At 56.0% G+C, this 25,256-nt stretch overlaps 12 protein-coding genes across 12 annotated transcripts; 3 read left to right on the top strand and 9 right to left on the bottom strand.

Annotated features, from left to right (window-relative positions):
* Positions 1-76: 76 nt before the first annotated feature.
* N657DRAFT_595215 (uncharacterized protein) lies at positions 77-3,019 on the bottom strand. The gene is made up of 2 exons (XM_062789971.1): positions 2,527-3,019; positions 77-2,472 (listed from the first exon to the last, which is right to left on the bottom strand). The coding sequence occupies exons 1-2, from the start codon at positions 2,938-2,940 to the stop codon at positions 421-423; spliced, it is 2,466 nt and encodes an 821-aa protein (XP_062648144.1). The 5' UTR covers positions 2,941-3,019; the 3' UTR covers positions 77-420.
* A 775-nt stretch (positions 3,020-3,794) lies between these two features.
* On the bottom strand, positions 3,795-5,309 carry N657DRAFT_389432 (SWIB-domain-containing protein). The gene is made up of 4 exons (XM_062787141.1): positions 5,096-5,309; positions 4,910-5,026; positions 4,373-4,840; positions 3,795-4,324 (listed from the first exon to the last, which is right to left on the bottom strand). The coding sequence occupies exons 1-4, from the start codon at positions 5,129-5,131 to the stop codon at positions 4,139-4,141; spliced, it is 807 nt and encodes a 268-aa protein (XP_062648145.1). The 5' UTR covers positions 5,132-5,309; the 3' UTR covers positions 3,795-4,138.
* A 1,077-nt stretch (positions 5,310-6,386) lies between these two features.
* N657DRAFT_389509 (uncharacterized protein) lies at positions 6,387-7,631 on the bottom strand. Its single transcript, XM_062787142.1, has 2 exons — positions 7,270-7,631; positions 6,387-7,199 (listed from the first exon to the last, which is right to left on the bottom strand). The coding sequence occupies exons 1-2, from the start codon at positions 7,351-7,353 to the stop codon at positions 6,678-6,680; spliced, it is 606 nt and encodes a 201-aa protein (XP_062648146.1). The 5' UTR covers positions 7,354-7,631; the 3' UTR covers positions 6,387-6,677.
* On the bottom strand, positions 7,270-8,541 carry N657DRAFT_644599 (uncharacterized protein). Its single transcript, XM_062792789.1, has 2 exons — positions 8,177-8,541; positions 7,270-8,076 (listed from the first exon to the last, which is right to left on the bottom strand). The coding sequence occupies exons 1-2, from the start codon at positions 8,505-8,507 to the stop codon at positions 7,730-7,732; spliced, it is 678 nt and encodes a 225-aa protein (XP_062648147.1). The 5' UTR covers positions 8,508-8,541; the 3' UTR covers positions 7,270-7,729.
* Positions 8,542-9,192: 651 nt separating this feature from the next.
* On the bottom strand, positions 9,193-11,022 carry N657DRAFT_680377 (uncharacterized protein; the record flags this gene model as incomplete). Its single annotated transcript, XM_062796282.1, has 4 exons — positions 9,193-9,237; positions 9,374-9,582; positions 10,672-10,830; positions 10,926-11,022. 4 exons carry the CDS (start codon positions 11,020-11,022, stop codon positions 9,193-9,195), a joined length of 510 nt encoding a protein of 169 aa, XP_062648148.1.
* Positions 11,023-11,697: 675 nt separating this feature from the next.
* Positions 11,698-14,185, bottom strand: N657DRAFT_689935 (uncharacterized protein). The gene is made up of 2 exons (XM_062797017.1): positions 13,307-14,185; positions 11,698-13,244 (listed from the first exon to the last, which is right to left on the bottom strand). Exons 1-2 carry the CDS (start codon positions 13,756-13,758, stop codon positions 11,999-12,001), a joined length of 1,698 nt encoding a protein of 565 aa, XP_062648149.1. The 5' UTR covers positions 13,759-14,185; the 3' UTR covers positions 11,698-11,998.
* Positions 14,186-14,774: 589 nt separating this feature from the next.
* Positions 14,775-17,508, bottom strand: N657DRAFT_663457 (uncharacterized protein; the record flags this gene model as incomplete). The annotated part of the gene is made up of 9 exons (XM_062795184.1): positions 14,775-15,423; positions 15,589-15,874; positions 15,953-16,102; positions 16,195-16,401; positions 16,463-16,630; positions 16,698-16,820; positions 16,906-17,051; positions 17,087-17,228; positions 17,431-17,508. 9 exons carry the CDS (start codon positions 17,506-17,508, stop codon positions 15,086-15,088), a joined length of 1,638 nt encoding a protein of 545 aa, XP_062648150.1. The 3' UTR covers positions 14,775-15,085.
* Positions 17,509-18,171: 663 nt separating this feature from the next.
* N657DRAFT_571526 (uncharacterized protein) lies at positions 18,172-18,951 on the bottom strand (the record flags this gene model as incomplete). The annotated part of the gene is made up of 1 exon (XM_062788811.1): positions 18,172-18,951. One exon carries the CDS (start codon positions 18,949-18,951, stop codon positions 18,172-18,174), a length of 780 nt encoding a protein of 259 aa, XP_062648151.1.
* Positions 18,952-19,199: 248 nt separating this feature from the next.
* N657DRAFT_680382 (uncharacterized protein) lies at positions 19,200-20,013 on the top strand (the record flags this gene model as incomplete). The annotated part of the gene is made up of 2 exons (XM_062796283.1): positions 19,200-19,218; positions 19,535-20,013. The coding sequence occupies 2 exons, from the start codon at positions 19,200-19,202 to the stop codon at positions 20,011-20,013; spliced, it is 498 nt and encodes a 165-aa protein (XP_062648152.1).
* Positions 20,014-20,276: 263 nt separating this feature from the next.
* On the top strand, positions 20,277-21,502 carry N657DRAFT_689939 (uncharacterized protein). Its single transcript, XM_062797018.1, has one exon. It carries the CDS (start codon positions 20,411-20,413, stop codon positions 21,236-21,238), a length of 828 nt encoding a protein of 275 aa, XP_062648153.1. The 5' UTR covers positions 20,277-20,410; the 3' UTR covers positions 21,239-21,502.
* Positions 21,503-21,642: 140 nt separating this feature from the next.
* Positions 21,643-22,348, top strand: N657DRAFT_644605 (uncharacterized protein). Its single transcript, XM_062792790.1, has one exon. The coding sequence runs from the start codon at positions 21,742-21,744 to the stop codon at positions 22,039-22,041; it is 300 nt and encodes a 99-aa protein (XP_062648154.1). The 5' UTR covers positions 21,643-21,741; the 3' UTR covers positions 22,042-22,348.
* A 365-nt stretch (positions 22,349-22,713) lies between these two features.
* Positions 22,714-24,175, bottom strand: N657DRAFT_671375 (uncharacterized protein; the record flags this gene model as incomplete). Its single annotated transcript, XM_062795591.1, has 4 exons — positions 22,714-22,943; positions 23,015-23,117; positions 23,165-23,464; positions 23,792-24,175. The coding sequence occupies 4 exons, from the start codon at positions 24,173-24,175 to the stop codon at positions 22,714-22,716; spliced, it is 1,017 nt and encodes a 338-aa protein (XP_062648155.1).
* Positions 24,176-25,256: the final 1,081 nt, after the last annotated feature.

Consider the following 25,256-nt stretch of genomic DNA (forward strand, 5'->3'; position numbering starts at 1 on the left):
CTCCCGTTTTGACGGCGGCAATGGAAGGTTACTGCTTTTAGTGGCAGTCCCAGCGATCTAGTAGTTTTTCTTGTTGCTGAATATGAGGATGTATTTCTGTGACCTCGACCGAGCAAGGGAGCGAGTTCCTGGTTCTATGAATACAAGTAAGTGCTTGTGTTGCCGCTACTACTTAGCTTGCGATGGCTTATTCGCTTCCTTGCCTACAACACCGAGTCAGCTGCTCTCTGCATCACAGTATGCGAACTGCCATCCTACAGACCACTTCCGCAATCCGCATCGCGCGCTGTACACCTATTCCAAGACTCGGATACTACCGTACTCTTTTTCGAGCTCATCCCTACCCTTCTCTATCCCTTCCCATTTCCCTGCGAACCCAATCAATCCCCTTCTCTTGGGTTAATAAGGAAATTTATTCAGCTACCCCCAATGCACCAAAACCTGCTTCTTGCTCTTCTTCTTCCCCGTCTGCCCATCCGCTCCCTCTTGCCCCTGGCCGCCCTGTGCAACACTCCCACCAGCCTGCGACGAAGAACCACCGCCGCTGCCGCCTCCACCACCACCCCAACTGAACCCCGTGTCCCTATGGCCGGTACCCAGATCCCTCCTTACGGGTCGCCCGCCCCCATACCCGAATATGGTCGTCTGCACTTTGGGCGCGGCCGGCAGGGCCGGGAACGCGTCCTCGCTTGATAAAGTAGCTGGCTTCCTCGCGCCTGGTGCACCACCACCACCACCAGAAGACTTCGTAGAGTCTATGGTATTGGTGGTAGTGGAGGTGGAGGTTGCACTTCTCCCGCCAATCCAGCTTGGTTGAGTCAGGGATTGCGATGGAGCCGGGGAGGATCGCGAGGAAGGCAGGGCAGGGAACGCCGAAGCGGACGCGGCAGGTCGAGAAGACGGGCCGGCCGCCGCCGTGGTAGTAGTCGCAGAACCCGACGCCGACGGGGTGTTAGTAAGCGACGATGACGAGCCCGACGCAACTGACAGTACCGAATGCCCGCCGACGCTGCCCCGGCGGGTACTATTCTTGAGCTTGAGCACGCGGGTCGAGTGGCGGAGCTGTGCCGCAGCGTGTGCGGCGGCCGCCGCTTGTGAGGAATTGCTGCCCGGGCCCGAGGCGGCGGCGGCGGCGGCCCAGCCCGTCGTCGACGTGGTCGCGCCGTGCATGCCCTCCAACCCGGGAAGCGACGGGTAGTCCTCGTTGATAGCCCGCCAGTTGGCCCAGGCCCTGCGCAGGGCCTCGGCCTTCTTCTTGTCCTCGAACAAGTCGGCGACTTCGCGGACGAGGGTGCCGAGCGCGGTGGACGAGGTTTCGGAAAAGAGGGCGAAGAAGGCGTCGATGAGCTGCTGCGGGGTCATGGAGCCTTTGTTGTAGGTCGAGATGTGCGAGCGGAAGGTGGCCATCTTGGAGGCGTCGTTGCCCAGGAGGTTGGAGGCGCGCTCGATGACGGCGCCGTGCCGCGTCAGGCTGGCGCGCTGCTCCGGGGTGAGGGAGGAGAGATCGGTGATGCTGAGGTTTTCCATGGCGTCAATTATGGGCCGGCCTGGCGGGGCGCGTGATTGCGGGGGAAGTGCATTGCTGGGTGTAGGCCGAGACGGGCCAGGGGGTGCCGTGCGGCTCGATGCTGTCTGCAGGGCCATTTGCCGTTGAAAGGCAAGCTCGTCCCTCCTCAGTGGTTGAGCGGAGCTGACCGGCAGAGGCGCATCGGCATTCGGATCTGGGCCTCGTCGTCGCTGCTCCCTCGGACCCCCGCCCCGCCTCTCCTGCTCGTACCTCTGTCGCAGGTCGAAGTTGGACAAGTCCACCGTACGGGCATCCCTCCCCTTGGCTAATGAGCCTCCATGTTCGCTGAGCTGGTGGGCCTTGAGGTCGATTTCCGACTCAAACACGACAAACTTCTTCTCGAGGCACTCGCGGTCCGGGCACAAGAAGTGGTCCTTTTTGAAATGTTCCTCGAGCGAGTTGTAGTCGAGGTAGTAATGGGGCTGCCTCGAGTCTCGGCGGTCGCAGATGAAGCACCGCTCGTGTTTGTTGCGGCAGTGCTCGTACAGCTTGTCGCTGTCGTAGAAGCGGGCGCCGCAGAAGCCGCACAGCGGATGTCCCCTGAACCCCGTCTGGTCGACGGCGCCGGGCTTGTCGTCGCCGTGGCGCATGTGTTCGGTCAACTCCTTGTCGCCAAACATGTCGTGCTCGTGCGTAAACACTTTCTTGTTCCTGGTGCAGAGATCGCACATCTTCTTATGATGGACGCTGCGAACATGGCGGTGCAGGTCCTGCCAGCCGAGGCCGGCAAAGTCGCATTTGGGATCCGGGCAGTTGTAGCGGAGCAGCAGGACCGTGTCACCGACGATATCCTCGCCGGCATACTTGATCCCAATGTTATCGTCGGTGCTGGTGATGTCGGCGTCGGTGTATTCTTCGAAGCGCTTGGTGCCGTCGTCGGTGAAGATGACATACGGGGCCGAGGTCTACTTCCAGTCAGCATCCTAGTATAATCTCCCACAAGACGCTAGGCTACCCACCCTGCAATGAGGGCACTCCTTGTTCTTGTACAGGGCTCTCAAGCGCAGCGCGCAAATGTGGCATGTGATGTGGTTGCAGGAGGAGACCGAGTAATGGCTGATAGGGTTGGCGCAGATGAAGCACACCTCGACGTCGTCGTCGGCAACCTCATCCTGCGTGTCGTTCTTGACCTTGAAGCTGGGCGGCTTGCTGGCCCGTGGCGGCTTCGGCTCCTCGGCCGCGGGCTCGGCGGGCGCATTCGGTGTGCTGATCTGGTGCTGGCCGCCTCCTCGGGGCCCCCTCCCCCTGCCGCGGCCTCGCGCTCCCCGTCCTCTGCCTCTGCCTCTGTGACCGTCACCTCGGGGACCCGTGGGCGCGTGTTCTCGTGTTGCGCCGCCGTCGGTCGCTGGGGCGACTGGTTCAGTCGAAGCCATATCGAGCTGACGTCCGTAGGGGTCGGAGCTATGAGACTTTGCAGCTGAAAAGAAAAAAGAGGAAAGATTATGCCTTGCGTTGATGTTTTTGAGCAGACGTAGCCGCGAGAGAAAACCGCCAGTCGAAAATGAATGCAAGGACGTCCAGCGCTCAAAACTACAGAGTGAGAGAGAGCTCTCTGCAGCTTCGACGTCGGCGGGATGGTGGGGTCAGTCTCGGAGCTTGGTTTTTAATCAGCCGGCGGGAATGGCACAGCATGAGCAGAGGGATCCACAGCGGATCTGGCCGGGGTTCGCCGGTGTGTCATCATTATGGCTCATTCTTGGGCGTTCCAGCACCAGTGTATTGCAGGCTGTATGTCCTTACCCAACTTGGGTGCCTCATTACACAGTATTGAGAGTCATATTTTGCGCCTCAAATACGGACGTACAGTCAACAAGCGCCATTATGCGCCAAGGCCTCCAACTTGGAGTTGGGACCATGCAGCTGGAAAGGACCAAGTACAGTAGGTTAGTCACCACTCAGCCAACACGTCGCAGAAGTCTGAGCGCACTGATCACAATCATCTCACAACCACCATTGCCTCTTGAGTGCTTAAATGTCATTCCATTGATGGCCTAGATACTTATGTACCTGGCCTCATCATCATCGTTTTCAGGCTTCCCACCTCCTTCACCATCGCGCCAATCGAGAGAGGATAGATAGTACACAATATCAGATGCTATGCCGAAATGATGATGGACCCGTACCGTGATCTCCAACCGAGTGTGCCGTAAATGCCCTTACGCCGCCAACAAAATGAAATGGTCGTCCTGCCCCTGCTCATCTGCAGCGTCCAAGAGACCCAATCCGGAATGTCGGTTCTGGGAGAACTACCCAGCTAGATATAGAAGGAAAATTAGATTGTAATTGCCCAAGGGTAGGCTGCGTGGGGTTCGATGGAATGCCTCCTGTCGTCATGTTCGACGGAAAAATGGAGCTGGTGATTTGCCGAAACATGAGAACTGTCAACCTCGACGATGCGAGAAGCTGAGGTTGGCCATCGACGAAGACAGCAAACTGTCCACCGAATGGGCAAAGGAGATAAAGAAGAGACATTGCCGTAAGAACCGTCTCCAAGCCGATGTCAAGTGCCCAAAGCGCCATGAACGCCGACCTTGTCCAGGAGTCCAGGGATGAGAAATAAGAAAGCCAGCCTCAGTCTTCGATTGGGTATAACTGATTCCCCAGGAGCTTGTTCATCGAGAACATGTTTACCTTGTCCTGCCTGAAGACGGCATGCAACTTTTCGTCGCACAAAATCTGGCGCTTGTCATTGGGATCTTGGAGCTCGTTGCCCTTGATGTATTCCCATATCTTTTTGACAACTTGCGGGCGGGATAGCTGTTCCGGTCAGCACAGATCGGACGAGAAACAGCGAGGGGCACTTACCTGGCTCTCACCGCACAGCTCTGCCAGCGGGACGCTGAGGTTGAAGGGCTTCTGGAAGCCGCCGCCGGCCTTGCGCTTCTTGGGCTCGGCACCGGCCTCTGAATCCTCAACGTTGCTATCTTCATCGGAGCGCACCCGCTTCGGCGTCTTCTTCTTGGCCGGCTTCGGCTTCGACTTGGGCTTGGAAGCGCCGGCCGCGCCACCGCGAGTCACTCGGCCGCGGGACAGCCTGTTTTCTTGGGCTTGTAGCTCGGCGGCCAGGCGGGCATCGGCCTCCTCGCTCGAGCTCGCCTCCCTCTTGGGCTTTTTGCTGGGCGGGGGTAGCGACACCTCGATCTCGCCATCGGCCGACGAGGAGCGGCCATTGATCTCGTGTCCGGCGGCCGCGCCAGATGTCGGTGTGGGTACCTGGGCTACCTCGTTGGAGATGGCGTCAAAGCGCGCCTCGATTAGGGCCTTAATGGCATCCTGTGAGATTGAGGCACATGTTAGTCACGCGCGTTTCGGTGCTGACAAGATACACGTGATGACACAAACTTTCTGGTTGCTAAGGTCCTTGCTGATGGCTTCCTCGAGACCCTTGCGGACTTTCTTGCGTGTGACGGTCTCGAGATCGGCTACGGCAAGGATGCCGTCGATGATTCGCGTGTAGGACTCCGTCTCCTCGTTGGTCACTGTTGCCGGTTAGCAAGCGGCAGGGCCGCTATTCCCAAGCCGACATACGCGGGGTAGACATGTTGCCGAGACGGCAAGGCGCATCAATTGCACCCGGTTGTGTGGGTTTCCAGTTTATCACGATGGGAATCGCTGGCGTAGGGCAATGTCTGCAAAGTGTGGCAAGACGCAAAATAGGCGGCGGATGGAGGTTGAATGTCTAGAGCAAACGATGGGACGCGACGTTGATGCGCGGCACGATCAATGGTATTGGCGCAGATGGCGGCTAAGAAGCATCGGATGTCACCGAGAAAGGGTTCGAAGTGGAGAAGCTCGGGTGAGTACAGAGCGTCTCTAACGATCCATCCCCGCAAGTCAGACAATCAGAGGGGCAAAAAGGATAGCAAATGCTAGGGAATCAGAGATTGGCCCGCCTGTGATGGAATTACAGACCTCAACGCAATGATTAGGTTCTGTTCAGGCTACATATTCGAGCCGTTGGAAAGCGGCACGGGCGTGGCTGGGTGGAAGCAAAGTGAGGAGGTCTGGCATGTTTGCTCGAACCAATCAGCGTCGGGCGGTAGTTCAAGGCGCAGCCGCACGTGATCCAACCCGTTGTGGCAGTCTTCGGTAAGTACAGTAAGCCTTGGTACCAGCCCACCAAGCCCCACCTCGGTTCCTGGCTGCCATTCTCGTCAGGCAGCCAGGCATGCAAACCGCTTTCGGTGCATTTGCCGGCCGGAGACATTCCGAGCTCAACACAAACAGTGGAACCCCTGGTAGAAGCTTATCCCGACCGCACTTTCCCTATGGAGTCTCGCTACAGCGCCAAACGCAATCTCTCGTCTCCCACCCTGTTGCAAGCAGTTTGCAGCATAATTTTCTGCTAAGGCGTCACCTCACATTGTCATTACCTAGCACCCAGCGCGCGGTTGGTCTGGCATTGGAAAGGCCTGAGAAGTTTCCCACAAGAAGGCCATGTAGACTCACCTTCGGTGAACTCACAATCCCCGCCCAATATTGGCTCTCCGAGAAGGGATCCATGTTATCCTGGTGGGATAGCAGGTGAGACAGGCAGCAGAAGAGCACGGTTGCTGGTTGGGGATGTACATGAGGTATCTCCAGAACTCCCCGGCTAGGTTGCTCTGTCTGTCTTCTTGTGATCTCACTGTCCACCAAGAAAGTGATAAAAAAAACGCAGCCGAACCTTCAGCTCTCGTCCCCTCTTTGATTGTTGGGACTCATTACCTCCTCCTGCTTCTGGTAAAAGTAACGATGACCTCACGTATCTTAAAGTATATAGAGTTCCGAACCCCTACTTGAATTATCCATCCCAGAGCCCGCACACTATCAACTTGAACTCAACAGGGCATGACACCCTAATCCTACCTCTGGTTCTTCCCTTGGGCATCTACGTCCTCATTATCGGCGCATACGGTAAGCTCGCCGGCCTAACAGTGTCGTACCCAACGAATGCGACCGCAAACCCCCGCCCATCGCCATAACCCTTCTCGACAACTCGAGTCTCTCCCATTCTCTCTCCTGCTTGGCGACATCGTCAGGTTCTGTTGTGGGTGGTGCCCCACATCCTTGGCAGATCGGGTTGCCACCACATCTGATGCAGGGGTTACAGCCCTGCCCACCAGAGCCATCACACATCCAGCATCACCACTGTATGGAAAACACCACCATTGATGATTACCATCTTCTGCTGCCTCTGGTTGTACATCAGGTTCGGCCAGAACTCCTTTGCGTTCTTCGCAAAGTGGCCTAGATTTCTGAAGGCCCTGAAACCGCCAATCCAAACAATCTGAGCTCGGAGGTGACGAGGCGTTCCACTTTTACGTCTGGATCCGGCCGGTTCGTCACAATGCGCGACGCAGTCATTTGCCGAGGAGGTCGGGAGCACCGGGGTTGGGGAGGGTGGGTGAACGGGCATCCGGGGGTGATCTGCCAGGTATTGTAAGTACGTTGTGGGAAGGAGATGTGATGCGAGGTTGCGTGTCATTTGGCGGAGTACATTGAGGAGGGTGGGTGTGCAGGCGTGGTGACAGAGGTCGGGAAGCGTATTGTCGCGGATTTTGGTGCTTCTTGTGGAGCGTGTGAGGCCATGAAGGAGCAAGCCGGCGCTGGAATTGGAGGGCAAGCCGCTGCCGAACGGGCAGGCCAGTTTCTGGCTTGGTTTGAGGCTGGTAAGCTTGGAGCTGGTCAAGATCATGTCAACGGAGCAGTGGTTTGATTACAAGCTTGATTCCCCGTCGACATATTGTTCCCCAAGGCGCGGCCGGCGTTGATTGGAAACGCCGCGCATCCGTTCCTGTCGACATCGATCTAGCGGGCTGACTAAACCATGGAGGATAGCGTGATGCTGGCTGCTTCTCTGCACAAGGCTGGCGACTCAGAACAAGGGGCAGGCGGCGGTCAGAATGTGGGAGCGCATCCGCTACGAGCGCTTGCAGAAGATGTTTGGAGGCATCTGCTGAAAGAATTGTTTGGCTGATGAAATTGGTAATTCGGGGCCCTGGCGATAGCTTCCCACTTGGGTAGGTGAATAGTAACCCTTCCCCGTTCTCCGCAGGCTGACTGCTGATTTGAGCTTCCCGTCACTCGTACCTAAACAACTGCGTACACCCCACCGCTTGCATCACATTTCATACCACACTGTTCCGTACAACCACTGTCCCCCCTTTCGAAGCAAAATGTCTACAACTCCCCATTCTGGACCAGCGCACCCAGCTTCTGTCTGAGGACCTGGGCAATCGCCTCGGGGCTCGGGCCCGGTGCCCCCGTGGCCAGGATATCCTCCCTCGTAACACGCACCACTTTGACCTCTGCAGGCGGCTGTTTCTCCTTCAGAGCCGCCATGACGGCATCAACCTCCTGGTCAGGGATCCCGCCGCCAAAGACGAGTGCCTTGGGCGTCTTGCGCTCCGCGACGGGACGGTCGACGTTGGTGCCGATTTTGGAAGCGATGGACGTGTCCAGGACGCCTGAGCAGACGTTGGGCAGTTCAGCACGGGCTTGCTCGAGGTTGAGGCAGGCGTGGACGACTAGTTGGAATGTCAGTCTATGTGGATAGATGTTGTAAGGATTAGAAAAATCTTCAAGCTTCTGTTGCGATTATTGTGTGTCAATGTGGGGGTAGCTTACGCTCGTACTCGGGCATGAGAAGGGTATGGAGCTTCGCAGCGACTTGGCCGTCGCGGCCGAGGGTGGCGTAGGGGATGGGGTTCGACATTCTGAATTGCTGCTGGGTGGTGGTAATCTTCCGAGCAAAGAAATGTGATTGTGGGAGATTGTCTAGTTGGATGTTGACTACGAGTTTGGTTCTGGGAGTGGAGTGAATGAGGGTTCGAGACGCGGGAAAGAGACGGGTACTTATGGACACCATGGTCGACGAATCGCTCGCGCCTACCTCGCGGCCAGAGGACAATACGTGGTTGCCCGGCGCTTCCGGTCTGTCTTGATGGAAGATGGACATGGCAAGGTGCGTTGCAGCCCTGCCGATCGAGCTACCCGTGTGGGGCCATCCCGCTGTCATACATCGCCCAAATTGCTCCGACCTCCGAGCATTATTGTGGGGCACACCGGCCCGCTTCCGACCGCATCAGGAAACCCGGGGTCGGAGTATGGGAGCAAAACGGACCCCGCACTCCACCGTCAGCCAACGGCATGTCTCCGGGTGCTTGATTGACGATGTCGGTTTAACTAGGTCAAGATTATCGGCTGTCAAGATTCGACGACCAAGTCAGTGTAGTGACGCGAGTTCGTCAGCCGCTGGAACTTAGCTGAAGGCGGCGACAACCTGGAACTTCCCTGTAGTGCTGGGATACTCCCTCATACATATATCCCACGTCGCCATTAATGAAGGTAGTTCTGAGCATGAACTCTCATCAGATGTACACCCTAGCAGTTGTCCCATGGCTTACCCACTGCTCAACTTACCCAATCCAGTCCCGCTCATTTGCCGAGATTCGTCCCACGTGTGTCTCACGAACTGGAACCTGCAGTGGAAAATCAGCAAACGAAACACTGTCTCATTTCTCTCGTTCCTCGTTGAATCACAACCATACAAAGACGATTCCATATTCGTACCCGGAAACTCAACCACAGCAACGAATACGACTATCTTCTCCACACAGCATTTGTCACATGCCCCATTCCACCTACTCCCACGCATTCTGATTGTGTTGATCATCATAAGCAGTAACCTGGTGAGTTATAAGTCCTCCACGAGCTCGTTTCAACGGTTTCTGACATCGGTAACCGTCTTGATCTCTGGCAGTCGGGCAGTCGGGTCCGGATCCGAGGGCGTGCCACCACTTTGAAATCCTCTACAGCACTGACACGTGCCGAGTTCACGACATCATTGACCTCATCGTCGATCGCCTCACGGTCACGCGTTTCCTTGACAATCACGAGTACCATGGGTAACCTGCGCTCCGAGACGTCACGCACAGAGTTGCTGCCCGGCCCCTGAGGGACGTGCAGGTCGCCCGAGAAGAGGGCGGGAAGTTCCTCGAAGGCTTGATCAGTGCAGAAGCTGAGGTAGACAACTATACAATTGTTTGCGTTAACTAGTTTAAGACGAATTGGTTGAAGATAGGTCAGAAACCATGAAATGAATAGGGAGATGGGTGGTGGCGTACCATCGTACGTGGGAGAGAGGTCCCAGCTCAGATTTACGCCAGATAGCGATGGGGATTCCGTCGTCAGACATTTTGATCGTTTGATGCTATGATGTAAAGAACTAGTATATATGATAGCAGGGTTATATCTGTAATGAGGAGTTGACTTAGGGCGGGACGATGAAGATAGAGGTAGGTTTACAAGAGCGACAGGAGGCAGATATAATTATATAAAATTTAGACGTCCTAATCGACGTAGAGGATCGACGTAGATGGTCGGCGACTACGACATCATACGTTCCTTGAAAGGAAAGACTTCCCATGCTCGGCTTATAACAAGGTCGACGAGCTGGTTTTACCGCCGGACGGAGGACCATTAGGAAAACAGGGCTCAGCCTAGAGAGACAATTTAAGTCCTGGACTCTGCATTTTCCCGTTCAATCAACGACATGTCTCCGACCCTGCTAGTTGTGAATCCATGATCGGTTACAAAACAGCGTCGAGGCCAACAGATGCCAGGTTTCGCGGCCTACATACTCCCTAGACAGTGGCTGACGGCGCTGACAATTGGCTCACTTCAAGAATGCTTAGTTCACCCAATCCAAGCCCACTCTGAGTCAATTGCCAAAAGTCTTAAGTCTACCGAAGTGAGACACACTAACTGGAAAACCAGCAAACGAAAAACGGCTCGATCCACTCATTCCCTGCTGAGCAAACGACTATAACAAGCGCGTTGCATGTCCATGCCTGACACCCACCACAAAGAATATCTTGCCTACCAGCCATCTTCTCCCCACAGATCCCATCCACACTCCCACTTACCCCGATTGTAATGATCAATACAAGCAAGTAGCCTGGTGAATCACAACTCCAACTCCCCTCTGTCCATGAGCTCAGCCAAATCTCGCGTCACCCAGTGCGCAAACAATTCGGGCCTCCCAATTCCCGGGACAAGCACCACATTGGGATCTTCTACACCAGGGGAATCTTTGATTTCCATTCCTCCAGGTAAGTTACCGTGGTCATAGGAAATGACGAGTACCCGCGGTACCCTGCGTTCCGAGACCTCACGCTCAGAGTTGCTGCCGAATCCGTGAGGCAAGTCCAGGTTGCCAGAGAAGACGGCGCCAAGCTCGTTTCTGCCTTGCTGATCAGGATGTCTGGAGGTGTAGACAACTATTCAGTGGGTCCCTTAGGTTAGTGTTAAGATAGAACGATGCCAGAATGAATCAAGGTTTAAAGAAGAATGGGGATGGGTGGTAACGGCGTACCATCGATATCAAGGGGCTCGAATTGAGCCCGGCTGTCCACGATGTATGACTGCTCGGCCATTCCGCTCAAGATGGCGATGGGGAGTCCCTTGAACATTTTGATAATACAATTCAGGGAACTGTATATGAGATAACACTGTCTTAGGTAATGTTTGTGACGAGGAATTGACTGTGCGGACAAGGGAGACAAACGCAAGGTCACAAAGAGGACAAGAGACGGGTATATATAGAATGGTACGCCATGATCAGCAACGCTGATTGATACGGATGATCTACGGTTACTACATCGTACTTTTCTTTAACGGAAAGACTTTCCCTGTTCGCCTTGAAATGAGGTCGCCGCTGCCAGGCTTTGCGGAAGGGGGACTTTGAAACGGGTGCGTTCAGCCTTGTCGAGATTAGGCGGGCCCTTCCGGTGCATGTACGATGATGTTGACTGTAGGCGCTGTTTCACCTGTGATGGTGCCCAAAATGCACTGATCTACATGGAGCAGCGTTTCAACTACACCAGTCTACTGCCGACTGCATTGATGACTGGGCATACTCAAATCTGGCCTTTCCCGGTGATTCAACGCATCAGTCTGCGAAGGCTAAGTTCGCGAAGGTATAAGTTCGAGAGGGTATTGGTGGACAGCAGAGTTTACAACTGGTTTGAATAACAGTTTTCCTTGGATCCAGCATCCACTGGCTGCCCAGCTCTGGAGTCTGACGACGTTGAGGCGGATGTTGTTCGATGCCATGACGGAAAAGCATGGGACTGGCAAGTGATTTTCTTGTTCTTCGCTGCCTACCTTACCTGAGATCGGCACCCCAAACGGACCGAGTGTTCTCAGCGAACAAGAAAATACAGCAGACTCGAACATGACACTGCAAAGATTCGAATTTCTCGATGGCCCACTGCGGACCAGATTCCAGCCCAAGAACCATGCTGGGCTTCTCTCGAGAAAGCGCCGTGCCCTAATCCAATACCAATGCGTCCATATCCATAACCCAACCAAAGAGTATACCTCCCAGCGCTACACTATTTTATACATTGGGCAAATTCAACCAATACCCTTCCATCACCGCCACCATCACCCATCCGCGATACTCAGCCGATCCACCTCCAACCTAACCCTCTCCAGCCAAGCATGCTCCCTCCTCCGTCTCCTCAGCTCCTCCGCCTCCTCCGCCCTCCCACTGCTCTCCATCAACCCCTCGAGATGAATCGACCAAATCGCATACTGCTCATCCGTCGACAGTTCCAGCCCCCTCCGGCCCCACTCAAATGCCCGCTCCCAATCCTGCACCGTCTCATAGTAGTCATAGAGCCACCCGACCATGAGCGTCTCCATCATGCGCGCAAACATGACAGGGAACCCGCCCTGCGCGGCACGCTCCCGCAGCTGGGCGAGGTACCGCTCGCAACGCGGGCCAAAGTTGGGCTCGAATCGCCGGCGGAGCCACTGCGCCGCCATCGCGTCGCTTTCCTGGTCTTGCATCACGAGCTTCTGTGCCCAGTAGACGGATTGAGCTTCAAGGCGGATCATGTGATGGTCGTGCCGCTCTGCGCCGATAATGCCGTCGCCTCGGCCGGGGGACGGCGATTGGTGGGGTGAAATGGTGGTGGTGGTGTTGGCCGTGCGCTGGCAGGCGAGGTACTGGTTGCGAGCCCACTCGCGGTTGCGGTCGAGCATGCCCGGCAGGGAGGCGATGGTGTCGGAGTTGATTTGTGAGAGGAGCATGATGTAGCGCATCATGTCTTGCGGTCGGTCGTCGACGAGGCTGGCGAACGAGGCGGCGAGGTCGGCGACGGGGTGTCTGCCGAACTTGACCGTTGCCAGAGCCGAGAGGTAGTGTAGATAGGCTGAGAGGATGTCTCGGCGATTAGATTCGAGGAGGAGGTGAGGCACGAGGAAACACAAGTCCGAGAAGGACTTCATGGTGGGTTTCGAGATCTTGCGCTCGATCTGGAGGAAGGCGAGGCGCAGGACGCGGCCGCCTTCAACGTTCTCTTTGAGATCGAACAGGTCCATGGCAACCTTGAAGTACCGGTAGCAGGGGTCGACGAACCCGGCGACTTCCTCGACTTGCAGGTTAGCCGGATCCCGGTCGATGTGGCCCTGGAGGAAACGGCGAACGGCGGTCAGGCCGGCCTGGATGCTGCGCGATCCGCCGTCTGCGTGAAGCAGTTCGTCCCTCGACAGGACGATGGCTCCGTCGAGGGAATCGTCAGAACTGCTCAGGTCTGTCGGCGACTCGGCCTTGGCCCGCGGCCGCCCCTTGATAGAGTATTTGAAAAAGCCCCAACGGGCGAACTGGTTCTTGTACATTTTTGGGCTTGAGAGCACCGCAGGGTCAGGAATTCGCACATAGCAACCAGTTCGGGGAAAGGAACTCACGTTGCTCTCACGTTATGCTTGGTTTCCATGATGTCAATGATGTCGCGCAGGATGCGGTTCTGGGTGATGTAGAGCTCGTACAGGACGCCCTTCCAGGGCTCCCAGTCCTGAACCTTGCGCGGGATTATGGGTTGCCCAGGCACTTGGATTGCTTTGGCCGCCTTGAGAATGCCCGCCTTGGAAGAGCCTCCCTTGCCGCCATGTCTCCCAGACTTCTGCTGCGTGCCACTTGCCTTGCCGGCTGGGGTACCCGACGACTTCTGCGTGGGGCTGACGGTATTTACTTTGAACGACGGCATCCTGACTACCCCGGGGTCGTCCGGCACCGGGCTCAGCGACTCCTCTTTGATAAAAGGCACCGGGGCGTCCTCGTCGAGCACCAACCCGGTCACGTTCTCGGCTTGGGCGAGCAAAGCCCTGGACCGGCCATCTGGGGACGCACTTCGGTCCATCGCGGAATCAGCCTTGGCGGTGTGGCAGAGCAAAGCGCAATGCACTGGCTACCGTCTGGAGGTAATGTCTGCGGATATGCTCGTGGCGCCGGGACTGCAGATGCGTGGTGGAGCAGAGGATGGAGTTGGGACGAGGTTGCCGATCGGCTGCGGCGACAGTACCATTGTCGGCCTTTCCCCAGGCGAGCGTTTGCAGTCGTCCCTGCGTCACTGCGTCTCTGCGCACGTGGCGTAATCCCGAGACGAAGTGGAGTTAAGGGGCGGAAACTGCGCGTGAAATGCACGATGAGCGGGACTTCGAAGGGATCGCAAGATAGGCGAAGACGGTGAAGGCGGCATTCAAGCAGTGCAGCTAATGTTAATCGTCAATCGGGAAGCGCAGCGCGTTTTCATGAAGCTTGCGGATCGTCCTGTTGTGAGCGGAAAGTCGGGGGAGGCTAGAACCCGTCGCAAGCAATTTACGAAATTACCATGGGATGGCCCACTCACCCCGCAGCTTCCCACAGCTCGGTCCCGGCTGCGTCTCCATTTCCGCCGGAGCACCAGCCGTGGCAAGGCCCATCCAATCAGAATTTGAAAATAAGACCCACGATCCCGGTTCCTGCGATTGCACCCCTGCCTTAGCTGACAACTCGTTTGTGTGCAAACGTCAAGGCTCGAGTCTGCCAACCCGACAGAGGAAGCGCGTCTCAGAAACCCCCACCATTAAATCAAGCCAAGATTTCGGCTGCCATGCCACGCGAGAGCGGGGGCCATCATCTGCTTGTGCGAATCCCAAGGCAGGCGACCACCCTTGGTCGGATAGTGTGTAATTAAAAACTCCAGGCTGCCATTTTCGGCGTTTCAAGACAAGGTTTCATGTCGTGTGGGTTACCCTACTCATAGCCCCGAATAGTCGAGCCCGGCACTCCCGTTATCTAACACAAGATGCTTTTTGTTCCTTGTTGTAACTGCGTTTTCTGCGTCAGTTCCTTTGTTGTATGTCTCTACGGAGTACATACTGCCCAAACCCTAGAGGTAGAATGAAACGTACTAGCAGGTGGGCATTCGGCCCGACCTAGGTAGGTTTAAATCGCCAAGTATCACTTGGGGTGGATCCAAAAACTGCTAACCTTAACCACAAGTATGGTCTACGGCCGGGGCGCCGCCAACATGGCAATATCCTCAAACCTTATCTCCAGCATGGTGTTCCACCTGTTGAAAGATCAAGTATTATCCCCCTCTAACACAGTGAGATTCTGCCTTCTCCACGACTCAGGCCTCACACGTCCAAATCCAAACCTTTGATTCCCGACTGCCCAACAAAACACAACCCACTACTTCGCCCTCAAAGCAAACATCGCCCAACCCAACCATACGCCCTCGCCAGGCGCCTGCCTATGCGCCTCGCCACGCGGAACGGAATCTTGCCCCCGGAATGCGGCTCATGGAACTGGATGCTCCGCCCGACGTCGAGCCGCGACGGCTGGAAGTGCCAGACCAAGCCGTACAGCTTCTCGGCGCGGAACCCGGTGCTCGTCATGTCGTGCAAGAAATTGTGCCACGAGACTTCGCGGGGGTTCGAGGTCACGGCCGCCTGGAAGAAGAGCGTGCGGAAGACCTTGAGGGCGCGCCAGTCCACGTGGAAGATGAGTTGCTCGTCGATGTTGAGGGCCGTCACTGCGTCTGTGAGCTGTTGTTAGGGGTTGTGTCGGTTAGGGCTGCGCCGCTGGTCTTGACTTTTGGCTTTGGCTGTGCTGGTGCAGGAGGCTTCTTGGCGTTGAGGGATGTGCCGGGTTCGAAGTACAGGGTGGAGAGCGGTCGGTAGATGGCCGCATCTTCGGACACGACGGCGGCAGCTGGCTATGCCGGCTTCCCCTTCTCCGGCGGTGCCGGGGGCGGCCCATCCTGGTGTCCGCTTGAAAGTGCGTTGCTGGGACAGGAGCCTCCTCAGCACCGACTTGCTTAGATCGCCAGCCGTGGCATGGAGACACTTGCCGAGATCGTCCCAGAAGGCGTCGAGGCTCGCTTCCGCCTGCCGCAGCGTCTTTACCGTCTCCTCGGTCTTCTCCATCGGGTAGAAGAACCCCTTATCTGCTGGATGGCTGAGCTTGAAGTAAATGAGCATGACCTTGGACTCCATGGTACTGAAGATCCCGGCTCAGCCGCTCCACCAAGCTCCCAGGTCTTTCTTGATGCCATCTTCCCAGTCCACATATGAGCTCTCGTATCCGTTGACCCACGGTTGGTAGATGTCCAGCTGTCGGAGGCACTCGCACATGATCGAGAAATTGCCAATCCGTCCAGCACGTAGCCAAAGATCAACTCTTTGGGCCCGCGGTTCGGAGCGCAGCAGACGCTCCAACTCGTCCACAATCATTGGCATACGGGCAAAGAAAATATCAGTTTTCCGTCTTCCCATAGCGTCTGCAAGCGCCACAGGAGCTCTTTCTCCACGGCATTCCGCTTCAGACCCGGCTTGCTCGTGATGGAGATCATGTTGAGGTCTTGTGCGAACAAACGGACGATGCGCACCGGTGGCGAGGCCACGACGGTCGTCTTCAGGTCGTTCAGCCAGTCTTTCGACAGATGGTAGACGAAGTAACGGAATAGCAGGATGGCAACCAGGTCCTCCTCAGGGAAGTCTGAGTGGAGAGAGAGTCGCTTCGTACTTGGTCTGCAGCTGTTTTGGCTCTTCTGCTTGGCGCCTCAGCTCAGCAAAGACCTCGAGCTCTACATGCGAGCCGAGCAAGACGTTGCTAATAATTCGTTCCCAGAAAACGTCCATCTTGGTCGGTTGCAGGATCGGATGCGGTTTGCCGTCCGTGTCCTTCATCAGCTCCTGGCGGTGCTCTTTGTAGATCATTAGCTGGTCAGAGAAGCAACTGGGATCCTCTCGGCGGGAAAGGCTGGACAAGTGTCAGTTTGACGGAGAATTGTGAAAGCAATTAGGAACTGACGTATTGGTCCTCAGCTGCCGAGGTCGGGGCCGCAAGCGAAGACTCAATTGAGCCGAAATCAAGACGGCCCGGCGGACGAGACGGCGCCTCCTCGGCCATGACGACCAGCGACGTCGAAACCGCCTGGTTTGACGCCTGATTTCAGGACCGGCTCCGGTTAGACCGGATACCTTGTCTACAAGAGTTAAGCGGCCAGTATGTCGTGGACGAGCTTCTCGCAGCAGTGGACAAGAAACTTCATGCGGTCCTGCGCCTCCAAAATGTCGAGCGCCTCGCCAAGGAGAAACTGTTCTCGGGTGTGCATCCAGTCGAAGGCGTCCGCATGGTCCTCCCAGGCAACGAGCTTGCCGTAGTCTTGGCCGGTCATGCCGTTCAACATGACCACGAACAGTTCAGAAATATCGGTACAATCGCCTTGGTGACCATGCACAGGTACATGGCATCGCCACCGGCCGCGGAAAAGCCACAAGGCTGGTATCGACCTCTAAAATAAAGCATGAGGAGCAAGCTCCTCGGTTGGAGCAGGTCTTCCTGGTTGATGTAGGGCCAGACATAATGTCATTGTCTCTGAATTCGGTACCGGATTGCCGCTGCGCCATTGACTCCTTGCGAAAGGCGGCGAAGTCGAAACGGTGGATGACGGGCATGTTAACCTAGAGGCGCTGCTGCTTCGTCTTCTTGGTCCAGCGCTTCTTGATGGTGGCCTCATGGCGATCGAGAATCCGCCTGAGACGTCATGGCTCGCCTGGATGCCATTGGATCGCTCCTTGCACTGCTTGTGGACTTCAGAGACTTCCATCAGTTTGGGCATGGGCAGGCACCTGGTTGTCCTGCGTTGAGAAGTTTGAAGAAGCTCAACTGGTCGTCCCCGTCCCAGTCGTCCAGGGATGGGCCACTGCCATTGTCTGGAGGCAGCGGAGGGAGCTCCCCATCGGGTCCGAAGGGATTGAACCAGTGTTCATTCGAGACTGCATAGCTATGGCTTCTGCCGACAGTGAGAATACGGGCAATTAGATGCCTTGCGGGCCGGACAGGATGGTTGCGTGGAAGAACTCAGATGCAAACGCACGAAATCTGACGCGAAGTCACGTTTGACGCGCAGGTGATCAGGTCCAGTTGGCACGCAGCGGTGGGTCTTGACAACCGTGCCTGTCGCTGCGTCCTCCGCATGACTTTGTTCTACTCTCTGCTTTTTTGCTTGTGTAAATCTATCTTGCAACAAGTCGAGAGATGCCCACGCCGAGATGCCTTTTACACCGTTTGCCATTCACGTTACTTGAACTTTGTCTTGCGACTGGCCGCGACAATTCAGTTTTGCTTTTGAGTCTGTTCTGGTACGCCTCCTGGCCCAGCCTGGAATTAGTCTGTTCAGGTCGTGTCCTGTCTGACTCCTACTCAGAACTTCTGACAATGGACCCTAGACACTTCCTGCCGTTGCCCTTCCATCACCAATCACCTAGCTAACGTGAGATGACTACTTAGATGAGGCCCGAGTCTCGTGGGCCGTCCGTTTAGACCGTACATAAACTGTTTCCTGTTTGCCCTTGCCAGGACTGCGGCGACTAACCTCGAACAAGGAGGTTGCCGCAATCAAGCCTCTCAGCTTGCTATATCCGTAAGTGCGGGGGTCGAAATCTGGGTGCCGTTTAGTGACGAGACTGCCGACGTCCGCCAAAGAGGCCCACCCATCATCGTCCGAGGCCTCCTCTACAGCGGTTTGTAACTGATTCAACAGCCGAGCATCCTTTACCGCGGCTGTGGCGCGTTCTTGAGGCGAGGTATTTCCGTTGGCCTCTGTTCCGTGTTCCTCGATTACCGCAAGGTTTTCAACATAGACGAACCTGTTGCAGGCGACCACGAAGGGTAAGGGCGTCGTTCGGTGGCCGAACCCATACACGGGAAGTCCAGACTCACGGATACGGACCGCGAGTCGGGTGAAGTCGCTGTCACTCGAAACGAGACAGAAACCATCGAATTTGTTGGAGTTTAGAAGGTCCATGGCGTCGATGATCATGGCCATGTCCGTTGAACTTTTGTGAGGGGTATAGGCGAATTGCTGGATGGGCTGAATTGAATACCGAAGAAGCCGGTCCTTCCAGCCTTTCAGATAAGGGCCGGTCCAATCGCCATACGCCCGTTTCACACAGGCAGTGCCGTACTTGGCAACCTCTGCCAGGAGGATCCCGCTCATGTTTGGCTGCGCATTGTCCGCGTCGATCAGGACAGCGAGCTTTGGTGTTGATTCGAGAGTCATGTCACGGACGATAGGTGCCGGAAATGACTATGGACTGTCGGAGGGGATCGGCTGAGCAAGTACCTAGCCGGGGCGCTTTCGGACTGAGAGCAAACTGTGTTGGGTTCCTTGGATGCGGCCACCCAGGTTTCCATCATGCCGTGTAGCATATAGTTATTATTGAGATTGCCGCCAGATGTAGGTTTGCAGTTTGCGTCATCGAAAGGGCCGTAGATGGGGCGGACCCTATCTAACGCTGATGCATCATCATGACGCGCATTTGCTTTGGTAAAGGTAGCCTATTAGGTAATTATTGGACATCAAGAAACAAGGACTCCGATGAAAACACAGGTGGAAGTTATTATGCTGTTCTAGCCGCCAAATTTGGCAGGGGCAGGGCCACCATTTCCGGGTGTCTCGACAGTGCGGGACACTTGGTCACGGTCAGGTATGGTACTGAGCCTCACCACAAGGCCTGCCTCCCTCCAATCAATTCAGGCTGCAGAATCCACGACCTAACCTAACACCAGCCTCCAATAAGCGTCCCAGTCCTAAAGCAGTTGGTCTTGAGAAAGAAGTCGTCTCCGGAATATACGTTACCCAGACCACCTTGACGCCGCGATCCCCGTCTTCGCCACGCCCGAGGCTGCTGCTATCGCCCGGCGATGGGGCCATTTGTCTTGCATCACCGAGACGTACCACCTCGACCCGGTTGCTACCTCCCCGGTAGGCAGCTGGTTGCCGTCGCTTCTCCCGGGCGGCGGTCTCCCGGACTGGCTGAGCGTGTTCAGCGTGCCGGGCCACCGCGAGCTCAACTTTGCCACGGCCGTTGTCTACTCGCACGAGGACCAGGAAACAGAGAAGACAATGAAGAAACATAAGCTGCCTCTCCTCGCCGCACGGCATCAAGGCAGACGCGGCAGCGCTGCGGGCGCTGCTGGTCAACGTCACGGGCCCATCAGAGGGCGACAGCGATTCGAGTGTAAGCGTGCTGGTGGTGATGGTGGTGGTGGTGAAGATGAAGGGAGGCGGGAGCCGAACTTTGGCGAGGCGGAAAACGGGGCGTGTTTTGTTCTGCTCTAGGAGGTGAGATTTGCGGCATTCCTAAGATGAGTGGCGAGGTAGAGACATTTTTTGATGTCTTGGATGGCGTGGTATGTGAGCTTGAGACGCGCTTTCAGGCGATGCTTTTTGTATGATAACAACGGGAATTCAGTACCTTTGGTAACCCGTGGATACCTCGTAGCTGTCAACCAACTGACTGTGGCTGTGTCGGAGGCCGCATGATACCCGAGACGCGGACTTAGAAGGGCCCGAGAGATTGAGGATCCTGGGCCGTCAGCAATTTGCCGTCTTCCACGTTGGTCGGCTCATGTCGCACCAATATCGCGCATCTTCCCATCCGTCAACACTACTGTGTGGAGTCACGAGAGAGAAAACTCTCTGCACCTGAAGTCTACTTCATCCGCTTCAATTAAAAATGACAGCAGACGTATCACTGGCCAAACCCATCCCTCTCCGGGGCTCAGGTCCAATCTATATTCAGCTGACGCTCCCCGGCGTGCCGTGGTACATCTACAATGACCACGCCGACGGATATTTTCGGGACCGGGGCACCACTTCCAGCGCCCTCGTCCTCGACCTGGCCGCCAATCCCAAATCCAACGACGGAATCCTCCTCGGCGGCACTCATATCCCTCTGATTAGCGCCAGTACCACTACTACTACTACACCCGGGGAAAATGAGGCCGGGGAACCGACGACAGAGAAGCTGCAGCAATTCTTAAGCTCTCAGGCAATCGCCCAGCCGCACAAACCAGCGCCGTCATCTGCGGTCAACTCGCTGCGGGCCCTCCTGGGTTTGCCAAAGGACCGAACGAGTCCGGCCCCGGCCGACACGTCAAAACCCGTGGAGGGGGCCAGCGACGTGCAGGAGGAGGGCCATGGCACGACGGCGGAGTGGAAGGAGCTGAGGGGTGCCAGGGGCTGGCATCGCTCGCCGGGCGACCTCGGCGGTTTCACGCAGAACGCGTCGCGGCGGCCGCCGTCCGAGTATTACCGCACCGTCAGACTCGAGCAGGCACAGTACGCCGTGCAGACGACGGAGAAGGGCAGCTTTGAGCTGAGAGTGAAAGTGAGGTCAATCATCGGGGCCGGTGTCAGGGACACGAATACGGCCGGCGGACGGGACAGGGTGGCTGCTGATGGGGGTGTGTTTGGGCTTTTGCTGGAGAGGGACGGAGGGGGAGGGGGAGGCTGGGCCGTGGTGGGGGTCGAGGGCGTTGACCAGATCCAGACCTATGACTAGACCCTGGGGGTTCGGAGACCTTAGGCATTGTCCAGAGATGCAGAATCGGATATAGAGGGACTTGTGCACGTCAGCTAGTCCGGCCTGAGGTAATGTAAGCCACAATCATTCGAATGGAAGACCGCGCAGGACACGCAGAAAGAGATGTGCACATGGAATCGTCGCCGGCAGAGCCCCAATACCCGCCTCGGCCCGTTCTTGATCGCTTGCATACCTGGTATTTTGACGTCCTATTCATTCGGATCTTATTATTAAATCCCCGGTATCCCAGTTGGCCCTCGCAGCAGAGTCAGGCTTCTACCGTACGCAGTATTCCGGTGTGGTCCGATGAGCTCCGCGTGACGGCTGAATGCCGTCATCAATCTCACGCAGTCATTGACACTACGTCTACATGTAAAGTATTATGAGCTCCTACATAGACAGCGACGTCAAAACCTACCTCCTGTTTCTCTCGCTTCTCTCCCCACGCTACACGCTAGTTGTTTGCTGGCTCTGTTTTCACCATGGCTGGTTGGCACGAGTGCCACACGCACGGCCACGCTGGCTCGGTCGACCCCCGCGCTACCATCCAAGTCGACGTTGCCGCGGTCGGATTATCGATCCGGCCCGGCCCCGGCATAACCGCCGACATCCACCGCTCGGTGCATTATGCCATACCGTTGACCAACCCGCCGCATGATCGCGGGGCCGTGAAAGTCGCCACCATCTGGGTCTACTTTGAAGCGGGGCAGAAGTTCAGAATACGACGGCTGAGCCTCTGGGATGGCCAGCACAAGATCCACGAGATGGCGGATCTCAACTGAAGCGGGCGCGGGGCGCCGGGCAGGGACAGATTTGAACGCCATGAGCTTGCGACGCCGGTCGGGTTCAGTCGCGGGCTTGGAATGTCCCTCTCCTTCGAGATTGACGGATCGATCGACCCGGCAGACTGGTATGAACGCTATGTGGAGATACACTCGGTGGGAGTCACTCTGAAAGACGTCTGAAACCTTAGGGAGCAACGAGTCACGACGGAATGGACCGATGTCGGCCGAGCCTGGCCGCTACTGGTGATCGCTGCTTACTACCTTAGCTACCTTGATTACCATACACAATGTGATCACGACTGGGTTGCGAGAGTCCAGCTCTACCTGAGAAAAAGGCTGATCATCATATTAACCTGGTTCCTAAAACCCCGATTCGCTTGCTGCAACCCCCTTGAGGAACCAGACGCTGAGCCCTAGCCGTCTCCTCGGGCCACTCGGGGTTACCAGTAGCCAAACTGGCGAGAAAGCACTCAGTTGCACTCCGATAATGTAGTGCACACACAGAAAAGTGTCTAATATGAGACAAGACTTAAGGGCATGCATCGTCTTGTCTTCTCAGATGCAACCGCCATTCTAACCCAGCCTCCCTGCCAAAACCCAACCCCAGTACCTTATTCGGCAGCACCGCTGCTGTATAATTACTACTCGTACATGCACAAAGCTACCTGATCAACACACACCGCCATCAACATCCATCTCGGTGCTCTCTCCGGGGGGCGCCACCACGCCGTCAGGGGCCCCTTCTCGAATCACCTTGCCGCCCTCATAGGTAACCCTCCGCCAGCCACACTCCTCGCTAGGGTCCTTGATGAGCTCCATGTTAGGAAAGTAGTGCTCGTTCTTCTTCATTGCCACCACCCACAGCACGTTGTCTAACGTCACGGCGTGGAGGCGGAAGTCTACACCAACCTCGTCAGCATGATCCTTGCATCCATAACGCAAAATATAACCGGGAAAGAAAAAGACTCACAAGTATTATCCGGGATCTTAACCACCTCCCTCAGAAAAGCCTCAAAATCCGGCATCGGCTTGTCGTTCACATGCGTAATAAGATTCGTCGGCGCCAGCCCGTACTAGTACGCGGGCGAGCCCCTCGCCCACGCCGACACGTAAATCTCACTAAGAAGCCTGCTAATCTGCTAGTTGACGGCATAGTTGGGCACATAGAAGATCGCTCGCAAAATGACACGGCGCGCGTCGTTTCGACGTCGTGGGCCGCCACGGTAGGCAGCTTCAGGCTCAGCTCTTTACAGTCGCGCACCACGACCGTGTCGAGCTCCTCGTTCGAGTACATGACGTCCAGATCGGAGGTTTTTGTAACGGTCTTGCCGTTAAGTGTGAGCAGCACATCGTACTCGAGAAGGGCAGGCCCGCCTGCGGTCTCGTTGCGCTCAAACATGCGCTTGGTCACCATAAAGCGCTAGTGATGTGTGAAGTGTTAGCCAGGGAGACCTAATATTATTATTATTCCTACACCGCTGTGCCCTAGGGCGTGCCGGACCTTCAACAACTTACTATACAGGAAAACCGCGCCCTCGTGGGCCGGGTGAAAAACCCATATCGACACTCAAGGGAACGATCAGTGTGCGATCCTGCAAATACAAAGTGGGAAGGCCTCTTGGCCTTCGAAGGAAAGGGTATCAGACTGCGAGCTCCAGCTCCAGCCTCCTGGCCAGACCGTACATCGGCAGTTTCCCCGAATCCATCAGCCAGTCCAGGATCCTCCCCGTTAGCCGTGCAGCTCGACGATTGCTAGGTGGCCGTGTCTGCTCGCCCAGGCTACAGCCGTCTCGCCTTTACCATTGCGCAGGTCGATCTTGGCTCCTTTTTCAAGCAGTAATCGTACTCCTTGGCTGTAGTTATTTTGGGCAGCCAACTGCAGCGCAGTCGCTCCATAGCTGTCTTGACCGTTAATGTCAATGGCCCTTTGACAGAGGACGATTAGGAGCTTCTGTAAGCCCCAGTATGCTGCAACGTGGAGTTGCGTAACTTGCGTCGGGAAGCGGCTGTACCCTCCTTTTATCCGATGTCGAGAGGTGTGAAGGACTTGAATAGAAGAGGACAGTTTGCGATTATCCCTAAATCCTTTGAAGAAGATCCTGGTCGTCGTCGAGTTGGATTGCCTTGACATGTGGGCGAGGAGGGTCTTGGCCATACGAGAGGTTAGGGGGAACTAGGGAGATAGGGGGTATGGAGTTGGAGCCAATTGTATCGGGAGGCTAGGTAGAACTTGGAGGCTAAGGTAATCAGAGGCCTGGCCGACTGGTGGAATGTCAATATCTATCTGTCTTAGCATAGCAACTCTGGCTGCCAACTTGAATGTCACTGTGTCACAAATGCTCCCGTCAAGGCCCTCGGGACTTACTACCTAAGGTACCTACCCTGAGCTAAGTTAGGGACTTTGTTTGATAATTCATTTTCGTAATTAACTCTAGAAGTTCCCGTGAGCGGCTAGATCAATAAGGTGCCCGGCAAGGCAGCTCGCAAGGCTGATTGGATTTGCGAGAGAGAAAAAAGTCAAACGGAGCCTAGGTCACCGCTCTATTTGAATTCAACTAGGTGTCTGTGTCACGCAGGATCCAGGCCCAAGCAGGCCTAGGAGGCTGCGCTCAAGCCCAAGAAACAGGTCTCGCCTCATTTAATGGCAGAGGAAGGGCAGGACGGAAACTGATTTGGAAGTCAGTTGCGCGCAACTGAAGCGTGCAGGCTGGACCGGCTGGTATCATGGCCGGTTCTTCTGGTTTTAGCTACGATGAAGCCGGTGGGCAGGTTGGAGAGAAAGAAGCTGGATTACCTAAGGCACCTCCCACACTCCTCGCTAGCTTGCTGACACCAGAATACCTCCAAGGATTCCAACAGCACATATTATGCTTGCGGCGCAGACATTTAGCCTGCTCTCTATCTCTTATGTAACTTCGAAGTCAGCTGGCTAGGGCAGTCGGAGACGACGGAATATAAGCCCGCTTAGCGGCGCGCGTCTGGGGTTCGGTTTGGGACTCGTGTCGGCACACTGGGGAGATGTAGACGGTGGTAGGGAAGAAGCCAGTTAGCTGTCGGATATGGTTTGATTTCTTTTCTTTTTTTTTTTTATTTAATATATCGGGTTAACCCGAGAGGATGAGGTGTAAAATCCTACTCTGGAACACCGAAGGGAACAAGCAGGCTTTGGAAGTCCTGCTGGAGGAGGCCAGATACGACCTTCTCGCGGTGCA

This window comes from Parathielavia appendiculata (assembly GCF_033297405.1).
Source record: "Parathielavia appendiculata strain CBS 731.68 unplaced genomic scaffold N657scaffold_5, whole genome shotgun sequence".
NCBI lineage: Eukaryota > Fungi > Ascomycota > Sordariomycetes > Sordariales > Chaetomiaceae > Parathielavia > Parathielavia appendiculata.

What these genes read in the sequence shown, in the direction of transcription:
- N657DRAFT_595215 (XM_062789971.1), bottom strand. Translation starts at nt 2,940, where the DNA reads ATGGCTTCGACTGAACCAGTCGCCCCAGCGACCGACGGCGGCGCAACA. An exon ending in AGGAGTGCCCTCATTGCAGG is followed by an intron (nt 2,473 to 2,526) that starts GTGGGTAGCCTA and finishes GACTGGAAGTAG; the next exon opens with ACCTCGGCCCCGTATGTCAT.
- N657DRAFT_389432 (XM_062787141.1), bottom strand. Translation starts at nt 5,131, where the DNA reads ATGCGCCTTGCCGTCTCGGCAACATGTCTACCCCGC. An exon ending in CGGCAACATGTCTACCCCGC is followed by an intron (nt 5,027 to 5,095) that starts GTATGTCGGCTT and finishes GAGGAGACGGAG; the next exon opens with TCCTACACGCGAATCATCGA. An exon ending in AGCTGTGCGGTGAGAGCCAG is followed by an intron (nt 4,325 to 4,372) that starts GTAAGTGCCCCT and finishes TGACCGGAACAG; the next exon opens with CTATCCCGCCCGCAAGTTGT.
- N657DRAFT_389509 (XM_062787142.1), bottom strand. Translation starts at nt 7,353, where the DNA reads ATGTCGACAGGAACGGATGCGCGGCGTTTCCAATCAACGCCGGCCGCG. An exon ending in GTCGACGGGGAATCAAGCTT is followed by an intron (nt 7,200 to 7,269) that starts GTAATCAAACCA and finishes AAACCAAGCCAG; the next exon opens with AAACTGGCCTGCCCGTTCGG.
- N657DRAFT_644599 (XM_062792789.1), bottom strand. Translation starts at nt 8,507, where the DNA reads ATGTCCATCTTCCATCAAGACAGACCGGAAGCGCCGGGCAACCACGTA. An exon ending in TCTCATGCCCGAGTACGAGC is followed by an intron (nt 8,077 to 8,176) that starts GTAAGCTACCCC and finishes CATTCCAACTAG; the next exon opens with TCGTCCACGCCTGCCTCAAC.
- N657DRAFT_689935 (XM_062797017.1), bottom strand. Translation starts at nt 13,758, where the DNA reads ATGGACCGAAGTGCGTCCCCAGATGGCCGGTCCAGGGCTTTGCTCGCC. An exon ending in AAGCATAACGTGAGAGCAAC is followed by an intron (nt 13,245 to 13,306) that starts GTGAGTTCCTTT and finishes GGTGCTCTCAAG; the next exon opens with CCCAAAAATGTACAAGAACC.
- N657DRAFT_689939 (XM_062797018.1), top strand. Translation starts at nt 20,411, where the DNA reads ATGACAGCAGACGTATCACTGGCCAAACCCATCCCTCTCCGGGGCTCA.
- N657DRAFT_644605 (XM_062792790.1), top strand. Translation starts at nt 21,742, where the DNA reads ATGGCTGGTTGGCACGAGTGCCACACGCACGGCCACGCTGGCTCGGTC.